This window comes from Aquarana catesbeiana, linkage group LG09 (genome assembly GCF_042186555.1).
Source record: "Aquarana catesbeiana isolate 2022-GZ linkage group LG09, ASM4218655v1, whole genome shotgun sequence".
NCBI classification, from domain to species: Eukaryota; Metazoa; Chordata; class Amphibia; order Anura; family Ranidae; genus Aquarana; species Aquarana catesbeiana.
In genome coordinates this window covers 209874138-209885759 of record NC_133332.1, presented here as the reverse complement: position 1 = coordinate 209885759, position 11622 = coordinate 209874138, and the positions used below count along the sequence as shown (strand labels likewise).

Below are 11622 nucleotides of genomic sequence, written 5' to 3'. Positions count from 1 at the left end.
CATGTTCATTTATCCTGGCCACTGAAATTAATTAATGCTAAAGCACTGAGCATGCCTAGCGTTAACAAGCGTCAAGCGTTTTTTTTCTGCCAAAACTCTGCTGCTCCTGGACACACTGGCACTGTTTTTATTCTGCCTAATAAAGTCCTCGCCACTAAACACTGTTAAAAGCCTATGTGTGCATAGACACATAGGCTAACATCCAGGGGAGTTTAGAGGCAAGGGAAAAAAATGAGGCCTAAAAGTCTATTCTCAAACCCAGGTATGTATTCATTATAGTATACAGTAGCTAAACACTATTTGGGTGATGTTCAGTTTGCTAAGGTATTGGGTTTAATTTACTAAAAAACTGGAGAGTGCAAAATCTAATGCAGCTTTGCATAGAAACCAATCTGCTTCCAGTTTTTTTTTTTTTCCTTTTCTTTTTTTTAAAGTGGTTGTAAACCCACAAAAAAAACAACCTGCAAGACAAAGGCATAATGAGCTAGTATGCATTGCATACTAGCTCATTATGAAATACTCATCTGAGATTGAAGCCCCCGCACACCGCTCCGTCCGGGGACATCGTTCCCGGAGTTACTTGCGGGTATCGTGGGCTCTGGCGCTGTGAGTGGCCGGAGCCACGATGATGTCACTCCAGCTAGTGTGCCGTTACCGGCAGCATACGCGGTAGTAATGGCACGATTGTGCCATTGCTTCAGTGCGCATGTGCCAATGACGTCGGCACATTCTGATACAGGGGATATCTTTTAAACCATGCAGGTTTAGGAGATATCTGGGGTAGCTACAGGTAAGCCTTATTATAGGCTTACCTGTAGTAAAAAGTGGATTGTAAGGGTTTACATCCGCTTTAAAGCTTAATTGAACAAACTCAAGTTAAGAAGCAGATTGGTTTCTCTGCAGAGCTGCACCAGATTTTGCACTCTCCAGTTTTAGTAAATAATCCTCTGTGTTTATCAAAACAACAATTGTTTTCACTATTTTGGTAAGGAAACAACTGTAACCCCCCCATTTAAATTTTTTTTTTTTTTTGTTAATCTGAGAATGTAGTAATTGCTTTTATAACATTAAATGTGTTTTTAAATACAGCTTGTGCAAATGCCTAACTCTTTCTTTAAAATAATATCTTGTAATGCCCTTTACAGCAGGACTGAGGGAGTGAGAATTCATGGTGCTTTCAGTCTAACACTGGGGGCATGCTAGTAGGAGTATTGACTTTGTTGCCCAGTCATCTGTATACTGGGGGTGGGGAGGGAGGTGCACACATTGCTTCTCGAGAGTACAGAGAAAAGGTAACTGACCCAGTTGCAGGAAAAGTATCCCATAAGCCACACGTTGTTGCAAGTAAAGTAGTATGTGGCAGTCTCAGCTAGTGTTCCAACCAGGCCATGCCCCAAATTTGTTTCGCTCTGCCGCTGTGATTAACCACTGAGGGCGGAGCAAAACACGGGCGTGGCCTGGCTGAGACTGCCACATACTCCTTTACAGAAGACTTGCAACGATGTGTGGCTTATGAGATACTTTTTCTGCTCCATGGCGACGTCTGAGGCAGACACAAGCTCAGTTTCGGCTGGCACTCCTAGCAGTTGGCATCGGATGAGGACCCTCTAAAAAGCCTGAGCGACACCCTTTACTTTCTATCTGGTTAACTTACCCTGCTATTTCACAGGTGAATGTATTATAAACTGGTAAAACATTAGGCATACTTGTAGATCTGCTAGGTAATTTAACTGTTTTCCTGATGTTTGGTTTTAAAAAGATGAAGCTTGAATGGACATGCTGGAAGAAGAAAAATATTGATCAGTTGGTGATTTACAATGAACTTATTTATCAATGGGAATGTTGATGTGCAGGGGTGGTCATCTGTGGCAGGCCACTCCCCTGGAGGCTTCTTTTGGGTATAAATGGGTCCAGGTCAACAGCAACTATCAGATCATCAATATTTCTATAAAGAGGACCTAAACGCTGCAAACTGTGCCCAAAAAGGCAGAGGGAAAAGAACTAGTTGCCAGCATTACCCAGATTTTTACCCTGTTTCTGTGAATGCATCAAGATGAAGCAGGGAGATCATTGCACTATAGCTCTCTCCCCAGGAAGGAGAACAGTAATGACATCACCAAATCTGACTCCAAAACCTGTAAGACTAGCACTCAAAGGTAGCAATACTTCTCTTAAAACAGATATATGGCTATTTGGAGTTTTCCCGCTAAGTGCAGCCAGGTTCAAAGGATTGAGGATATATTAAAACGTATATGTAACACCTTCCTCTTTCCACCCTTAAGCAACCGTATTGGTCAATCCTTTTGTTTTGTTTTTTTTTGTAAGCAATGGCTTACGTGCAAGGGGATTCTAATTAGCAGTGAACCTGTAAACCTTGGATACTTTGGAATTACAGAGAAGAATTGGAAATGCACGAATTATAGCTTTGAATAGAGTGGGGTAAACCTTCATTGGGTCTTAATGCTCTATATGGCTGCCTCTACCAATTCTTTCAGGACACATCTGGAAGCTGAGAATCCTGACATTCATCCAAAACTAAGTGAGGGGTTCCCAACTCGCAAACCGGTGCAGAGCCTCAGTGAACGGCAGGGGTAGCAGAGAGATCGCATGGCCTTCCACATCACCGCTCTTGGGTCGGCCTCCATACATGTTAAATTGAGATAGCAGCGCATCCCTGTACTGTGTATGTGCCGGTTTTCCCTGCTCATGTACTTAAATGCTGGATACCTAAGAAAGCCGTTGTGCTGGGGAGAGGCTTTAGTAAATTCTTTCACAGCACAAAACCCTCACACAGTGACACAATGAAGCCACGTGGTCAGGATAATTGAAGTGTTTTAAAACTATCATGTAGTGGTACAGACAGTAGATGCAGAAAGGAGTTTGAGGAGCCTCTTCATAAGATCAGAACGCCAATGTTTAGTAGATATGGGTCTTCGTATTCATGAGAACACAGTTTATCTGTTCACTGGAGAACATTGCAGTTTTAGTGATGTCACTGGACTCTAGTGAGTGGATAGACTGCATAGGGAATGGATTGCGGCATTTTCCTGAATATACAACACTGGCAATGCCATTGGTCTCCAGGTGGTGCATAGTCTAATATTTCATTAATAATGAAGTGTGATGTCACTGTTCTCAAGTAAGTGGAAAGGTTTCATTTTCATGAATAGGAAGCGTCTGAGATCACTGGTCACATTCTCATATATAGAAAGTGTCTCAGCGATGTTACTTGTTTAAAGGGGTTGTAAAGGTAAAAGTTTTTTCACCTTAATGCATTCTATGCATTAAGGTGAAAAAACTTCCGACAATACCGCCACCCCCAGCCCCCCGTTTTACTTACCTGACCCCTTGAAAGTCCTGCGCTCGCTCCCGACATCCATTTCACCGCTCAGCCTGGCTGATGACTGGCTACAGTGGATGGATTGAAAGCAGTGCAGCCATTGGCTCGCGCTGCTGTCAATCACATCCAATGACGCAGGGCCGAGTGATACAGTGAGCGGCTATAGCCGCCGGCTGTATCACGGGAGCGCGCCCGCAAGAACTAACCACCATGCGAGGGAGCTCGCATTAAGGTGGTGAGTCCTTGCGGGGAGGAGCTAAAACAACCGCCGAGGGACCCCAGAAGACCAGGTTCAGGCCACTCTGAGCAAAACGAGCTGCACAGTGAAGGTAAGTATAACATGTTTGTTATTTAAAAAAAAAAAAAATATCTTTACAACCCCTTTAAGGGCCGTGAATATGAAGTGTCTCTGTAATTTCACTGGTATCTAGTGAATAGATAGGTTGCATTCTTATGAATATGAAGTTCAGTGATGTCACTGGTCTCTTGTGAATGGGCAGGCCATGAATCCTCTCATGTTGTAACAGATCTTTGATGACAATGGTCACTAGTAAATGTACAGGGAAATTAATGATATCTGTAATAGCATACGACACAGAAGAGGAGTAGTGATTTTATTTCATGGCCAATTGAAAGATAAATAAATATTTACATATATTACATTTCAGTATAACACAGGAAGGCCAAAGAAAGATGCATGCTGGGAGCTCACATGATTAGCATCTAGAGTCCCTTTTGCAAGCGAAGGTTAATATTGCAACATTGCTGTTTGGTGAGTTTACTGTAAGCCACTTCAAGTAAAATGGTCCCTTTTCACATGCGTTTCTTTCAATGTAAAAGAAATTAAAATAAAAACGGTTCATTAGCACAGGCTTCTGTCATCAGATTACCATACAATACCACCACCGATGAACTGGGATTCCTGTCCACTGCATGCAGCAGCTTCTTTCTAAGATGGATCAATTTTCAACAGTTTGCTAGGAGCAAATAACAGTGCTGAACAGAGAGAGATGTTCCCAGCAAAACGGATTCACCTCACAAAATGATAATGACATTCACATGCTCCTATTAAAGCGATTGGTTGATTCTGAACCCTCAGCCACTGTAATGGCTTCCTACACTGTAGGCACACTTTGAGGCATCCTGACACCTGAGGCCAGCCATGACAGGCAAGTAGAATACTTCTGTCCATCTGCTCACCAGACTCCATCCTTCTCTAGTCAGGAGATTGCGCAGACTGCGCTACTTTTCTGGTTCTTGATCACCTGCCGTTTCTGCAGCTCTCGTGAAATCCGCCTCTTGATTCCCAGAAGATACAACTCACGATCAAATAGCCCTGCGGCCAGGGGGATGCTAAAAAAAGAAAAAAAGATTCCAGAAGATAAATACCTTTGAACCATAATTATGATAGAGTAGACTCATATATGCATCTTATGTTATGATAAATTTCCTTTTAAGAAAGGGAACAAAAATGACATGGTTTCAAACGCCCTCTAAACTTTCTCCCACAGCTCTGGTTGCCAACTGTGGCCAAAGAAATTCTCTTCTCCAAAGCCAATGAGAAACATGGCCACCACACATCACAGCTCGAAAATCTTTTAGTGGGCCTTGATCAGACAACAAACCCCCCTGAGTCTAAGGAGTTTTACACTGTAAGAGGCTTAACGAATTAAAAAAGGGATTTATCATACATACCAGGCAACAGGCTATCTTCCTATTCATTATGATATGGGCGGAGCACCCTGGGTGCAGCCATCTAGCAAATCACATGCGGCAGCAGCAAAGTGGTTTTTTCAGATGTGCTGTGAGACTACACGTTGTAGCAATTTTTTTTTTTTAAAGGGGCCCACTGTGTATGCTGTATTATAATGTAGCAGCATCAGCTACATACAGTATTGGCAGTGTTCTACAGAAGTATGGGCAACTTCCATTTGCTGCCAGAACATCAAGTCTGCCTGAATGCTTCCCAGCTACTCAAATGAAGCTTTGTATTTTTGTCAATGAATACAACGCTTCCTCCAATTGGCAAAGGTGGGCAGGTGATGCCACAATCTCCATTTCAGTCAATTAAAGGGAACCTTGTATTCGGGGCCTTTCCTGAATAGTTGAGAAACATTCAGGCCAACTTGATGTTGTTCCAGCTGCAGAAAGGAAGTCACTTGTACTGCTGTGGAACACAGCACTACCATACTGAATGTAGCTGGTGCTACTATAGTATATAAAACAACCAAATCACTTAGTAATGAAAAATGTTCATTCAGGCCACCTTGGCCCAAACAAGCTATTTAAAGTGACAGGAAACCTGGACTTAAAGTGTTACTAAACCCACATCAGTAAAATTAGTCTGTATATGCAGCATTGTGTAAAAAAGGCTGTTTTATCCTGTATACATAGATCCTCCCCCTCCTGCAATGTCTATCTAGGGGAGGCCAGCTAACACAGGCAGAGTAGCCGACCTGCACATGCTCAGTTGTGTCTTTTATGCTGGAGAGAATTATTACTTGTTCTCATAGATAGCCAGGTCACATGATATTCACATCACAAATGTGGGCATGTATACAGGCTGCAGTGGAAATCTCCACCTTCCTGAACTCTCAGCACTGAAGAAACTGTGCAGTTTATCATGTGACGGGATATACAGATCATCCAAAAAGGTATTTTAAATGTAAAAAGATTTATAAGCTGTGGTGGGCACTGTGGGGGGGCTTTAAAGGAGAAGTTCACCTTTTAAGAAAAAACATTTTACTAGAAAAAAATATTGTGCATTTATTATTTTTTCCTGCAGGAGTCTGGAAAGCACTGCACCCATTGATCAGGAGTGCAATGTAAGGCTCATGGAGAAAAGCCCTGCAGCTTTTAGCCCATCCCTCCCAAACAGGCTGACTGTTTACAATCTGCAGAGCTTGTGAATAAACTACAAGAGTGCTCATCAACGCCGTTGCAGTCCAATCAGAACTATAAGCCATCGGCTGAAAGGTGAACTTATTCTTTAAAGAGGAGGTCCGCCCACCCCTGCCCCCTACACATACTGCAGCTGCTGACTTTTAACAACTTCAGTACAGGGCACTTATACACCCTTCCTGCCCAGACCAATTTTCAGCACTCTCGCACTTTTTTTTTTTTTTTTTAAATCAAAGAAAAGTTTATTGAAGAACAAAACAAAAATACATCCATCCACAAATTATGTGCAGCAATAAATCCAATTACAGCTGATGATATGATGTATATAACTCACGAATGCTTAAAAGTTACCGTCGTATTGGAAGTTTGTACTGATATTTCATTAACTGATGCTGCGTAGCGTTACATCGTCAATATGCGATTATGCTGATCTGTCTACCACTTCCTGAGTTACATTTTTGCCCCAACCTCCACTAATTCACATCTGCAGTAGTCTGTCCTTCACCAACTGGGTTGGACCTAGTCCAGGTGTGTCCAGCCATGGTTGCCACAGGGAATAGAATTTTTTAAGGACATTCCTATGTTGGTGAGTTCTTCGCGTATCGTGTGCCATTTACCACATCTATCCATTGCTCCCCTGTTGGTACCCGCGGAGTTATCCGGTGCTGTGCGATCATTTTGCACGCTATATACAATAGACGCAGTACTGCAGTATGGCCGTTCGGCAAAAGTGAGGGTATCTCCAAGGCACCGAGCAGGCAAACAACCTGATCCTGCAGCATTGGAAACTGAAATACCTGTGAGATAGTGGAGAGGACATAATGCCAGTAAAGAAATAATTTCGGGCATTTCCACATCATATGTAACAAATCACCCTCATGTCTGTTACATTTTGGGCACAGTGGTGTATTTCTGAATCCCCACTTATAAAGTAGGGCTGATGTCCTGTATATTCTGTCCTGTATACTGTGTCCTGTATAAGTATTAAGAATAAGTGTGATAATCTATGTGTTGTTGAAAACCGACACTAATGGGGCGGAGGTGAGACATAGGTCCCATGTTTCCTCATCTATAGATTCCAGATCTTTTTCCCACCCTCTTCTGCAGGGAAGTTTGGAGGTGTCATGTGTTGATTGTAATAATCTAGAATAAACTCTCTCATTCCTTTCCTATCCTCCATCAACAGCACATCATTCGTCGGGGGATGTGTCGTTGATGCAAGCAAAAATATCCTATTCTCACTCTGAATGGCATGCCTAAGCTGCAAATACTTATAAAATTGGGTTCTAGGGAGGGAAAACTCCTCTTGTAGTTCCATAAAGGATTTCAATATGGTGCCATTGAACAGCTGGGAGATATAATGCATGCCCGTCCTCTCCCAGAATTGAAAGTCCTCGAGTTTGAGCAATTCCTTGTAATATATGTTCCTCCATATGGGGGTAAATGAACAAATTACCCGAATGTTCAGAATGGCTCTAGTATATTTCCATAAGGTGTTCAATAGGAGTATTGTGGGGAGTGTTTGTGAAATATGTGTAAATCCTGCCTCCAAGTGGGGCAGTGCCAGAATTAAGGAACCATCTGGTATCAATAAGGACCTGATGGGGTCTGTTATATCTTCGCAAACTCAGTTACCTAAGTGTTGGATTTGGGAGGCCACAAAGTAGAATCCAGCGTGTGGGACTGCCAATCCACCTTGATCTTTGGAGAGTTGCAATAGGTATAGGCTGATTCGCGCTATTTTATTACCCCATATTAAAGCTCTGAATTGAGAATTTATTTTATGTGGTGTCCAGATGGGAGCATTATGGAATATGTATAAAAGTTGCGGGGCCCATACCATTTTGATTAAATTTGCCCTTCCAGTGGCCGACAGTGGAATTTTTGTCCATGCCAAGCATTTGGTCCTGAATTTGTGGAGCAAAGGAACCAGATAAGTTTAATGTATTGGCCTGGGTCTGGTGTCACTTGTATTCCAAGATACTGAAATTCAGTGACCCTTAGTATATCCACTGCAGAGTCGGGTAGTGGTCGTGACAATGGAGCTAGTGGCATGAGCACTGATTCGTTCCAATTAACATTGAACCCTGACAACTCTCCGAAGTCAGCTATTAAACGCATCACATTCCTCAAAGAACTGTCCGTGTCTCCAGATAAATCAAAGTGTCAACCGCATATAGGGAGATTACATCTTTTTGGGTGCCCTGAAGAAAGCCTACTATATTTTGTGATGCTCTAATGCGGATTGCCAAGGGCTCTATTTTGGTGCCATGGCAAACAACAGGGGTGAGAGTGGACACCCCTGTCGCGTGCCCCTAAAAAGCCTAAAGGGTTCCGATCTGTCCCCATTAATTCGCATTTCTTGCTGAAGGAGTGGTATATAGTAACTGTACCCATCTGAGGAAGGAGGGGTCTACTCCAAATCTTGGCAGTACTTCCCATAAATAGGGCCATTCAAAGCTGTTGAACGCTTTAGCCACATCTAAAGAGAAAATGGGACATGAATCTCATCGGTATGAAGCCAGACTGATCTTTATGGATCACTTTTTGGATGCATTTGGCTAACCTATTATCCAGTACTCCAGCCAGAAGTTTAAAGTCAAATGTAAGTAATGAGATAGGTCTTTCCTGGTTTTAAGAGTCCAATTATAAGTGCTTCACTTATAGAGGAGGGGGGGGGGTTGTTCCCTGTTTCGAATGCCTCATTATAGACTCGTAGGAGTCGGAGGTAATTTTGTGGTATATGGCTTGTAAACTTCGGATGGCAAGCCATCGGCTCCAGGTGCCCGACCATTTTGTGCATGAGCCATAGATACGAGTAGCTCATCCTCAGCCAGTGGGGCATTGAGTAGGCTTGCGTCTGAAGTGGACAAACGTGGTATAGGATATCTATCTAAAAAGGAATGAAGGTCCTCAGAAGGTTGAACTTTGGATGTATAGACATCCTGAAAAAAATCTTTAACTATGCTCATAATAGCTGGAGTGGAGTAGCAAGGTGTGCCCTGTGCATCTGTCACCGCTACTATATATGAGGGGGGGGTGTTGTGTTTTAGCTAGTAAGGCTAGTATATGGCTCATATTTTCTCCCTCTTCAAAGTGCTTCTGCTGTAGAAAGAATCTTTTATTTTCTGCTAGGTGTAGTGATAATTGCCTGAGCATTGATTGGGAAGCTAACCATGCCCTCTTGGTGTTATCAGCGGGGTCAGCTACATATGTTGCTTCACTTCTTTGTGCCTCTGCGATAACCAGCATTTCCCACGCCTTGGTTTTTGTCTTGATGTGGGATATCAGTCTAATGAGCTGTCCACGTAAGTCAGCCCTGGCTGTATACCATACATTGGCTATATCCGTAGATCCTGTTATGTCTAAAAAAGGAGATCAAAAGATCTGGGATCGGGTCAGGGTCCAGCAGGAGTGACAGCCAGAAAGGGTTTAACTTCCATAGCGTTTTGCTTCTAACCGCCCCCGCACGTATATCTATCAAAAGTGGGGAATGGTCAGAGACCTGTCTAGTGGAGTACTATGAGGAAACCACCATGGGCAACATGAGTTCATTTCCCAGGCCTAAGTCAATCCCCCATCGAGGCAGACTGACATGAGTACACCCGGGCATCTGGGTTGTGCATCCTCCAAACTCTGTGAGGCCCACCTCCAGGAGAGAGCAGGCAAAAGGTGTAGGCCCTTGTTGTCTCCGTAACCCATCACTGACATGAGCAGAGAGTTTGTCTTTCCCATAGTCTTTATAATTATTAAAGTCCCCTAGGACCAAGACTGGTATGCCAGGAAAGCGGGTCACAAAGTCTGCTATTATTGTAAGGAGACTGACCAAGAACGGTGGAGGAATGTACAACCCTAATATATATTTTATCCCATATAGGGAGCACACTATAAATACATAGCGACCATCTGGGTCGGTTTTAAATTCCATGCAGGAAAACGGTGTACCCCTTCTAATCAGGACACTCACTCCCCTCGAATACACAGAGTATGTGGCATGAAATTGGTGACAAAAGAGTCTTTGGGCAAATAACCCAAAGTAGAGTAGAAGTCGGGGGGAGATGAGCCTCCTGCAGACAAATCACATCTGCATTTAATCGCTTGATCGTGCGGAGCGTGGCCAATAGCTTAACCGGGTTGCTTAAGCCCCGGACATTCCAGGACATTACTCTGGTTAGTTTAGACATTGCATTAATATGGCAATAAAAGCAAAATTAGATCCTGTAAGTGGCGTACCACCCAGTTCCAGGGCAATGGGATAGCATACAGTCAGGCTATTATACCAGCAAGAAGAAGCTGTCCTCAAGTTCAATAAACGATTCATCAGAGGGGTGGGTGAAGTGTCCAGATGGAATGCTGTAACCACAAAAAAAAAGCCATGGTGGACAACTCAAAGATATAAAAACAATAAAGTACCTGGCCAACAGGGCCGTATAACCTTGCCATAGGTCGATAAGGGGTCTATGCCAGACCACCCTGGGGGCAACAGTGGAAGTGCACTCCAGTGTCATACAACTTCTCAACAGTGAGAACAGCGAGAACGCAGGCTTGAACAAAACTTGTGGAAAGAACAGTGGACTCCGCCTTGACAGAAAAGTCAGTGAAAGATATTAATCTTGTATTCCTCACAAGTAAAGTACCTTTCACAAGGGGGCAAGACATCTGTTATGTGCCTCATGGATCGATTGTTCTTCCACGGTCCAGCTATTGTGCAGCTGCAGATGGTGCATCAAAGAATTGTACCGAGCCCAGCGCCCCAACTTGTAGGCGGGCCGGGTAGAACATAGCATACTTTAATTCCAGATCTCTGAGGCGTCGTTTTACATTTATGAATTTAGCTCTTTGTTTTTGAAGGTCTGCTGAAAAGTCTGGAAAAGGATATCTTGGCATTATCAATTTTCAGGGCTGCAGGTCTGGTTCTGGCGTTGTAGAGGATAGCATCTCGATCCTTATAATTAAGGAGTTTAAATAGGAATGGCTGTGGTGGGGCTACTGGTTGTGAAGGCCTAGCCGGGACCCTGTGTGCCCTCTCCACTGAAAACATTGGGGAGAATACCTCTTTGCTGAAGATAGTAATGAGCCATTTTTCAATAAATTGCACAGGATTCTTGCCTTCCACTCTCTCCGGTAGGCCTATGGCTCTCACATAGTTACGTCTCATCCTGTTCTCTAAATCTTTTAAACGAGAGGCATGCTGCGCTGTGAGGTGAGTATTGTAAGTGAGGTCCCGCTGCATGGGCGCCATGTCATCCTCCATCGAGCTCACTCTCCCCTCTAGAGCTGTTCTCTCCCTCAGTTTTTGGGCGTCTTGCCGCAAAAAAGTAATCTCTGTTTTGACCCCTTTTATTTCTGTGGTAAGGGCAGCTATGGATATATTGCAAGTA

General features: G+C 43.4%; 1 protein-coding gene across 3 annotated transcripts in view; it reads right to left on the bottom strand.

Annotated features, from left to right (window-relative positions):
- Positions 1-3928: 3928 nt before the first annotated feature.
- INPP5E (inositol polyphosphate-5-phosphatase E) overlaps positions 3929-11622 on the bottom strand; it is a 62179-nt gene continuing 54485 nt past the window's right edge. For all 3 annotated transcript variants that reach the window (XM_073599621.1, XM_073599623.1, XM_073599622.1), the window contains exon 11: positions 3929-4693. In XM_073599621.1, the coding sequence (XP_073455722.1) occupies positions 4561-4693 (133 nt within the window). In that variant the 3' untranslated portion in view covers positions 3929-4560. The remainder of the gene's footprint in view (positions 4694-11622) is intronic.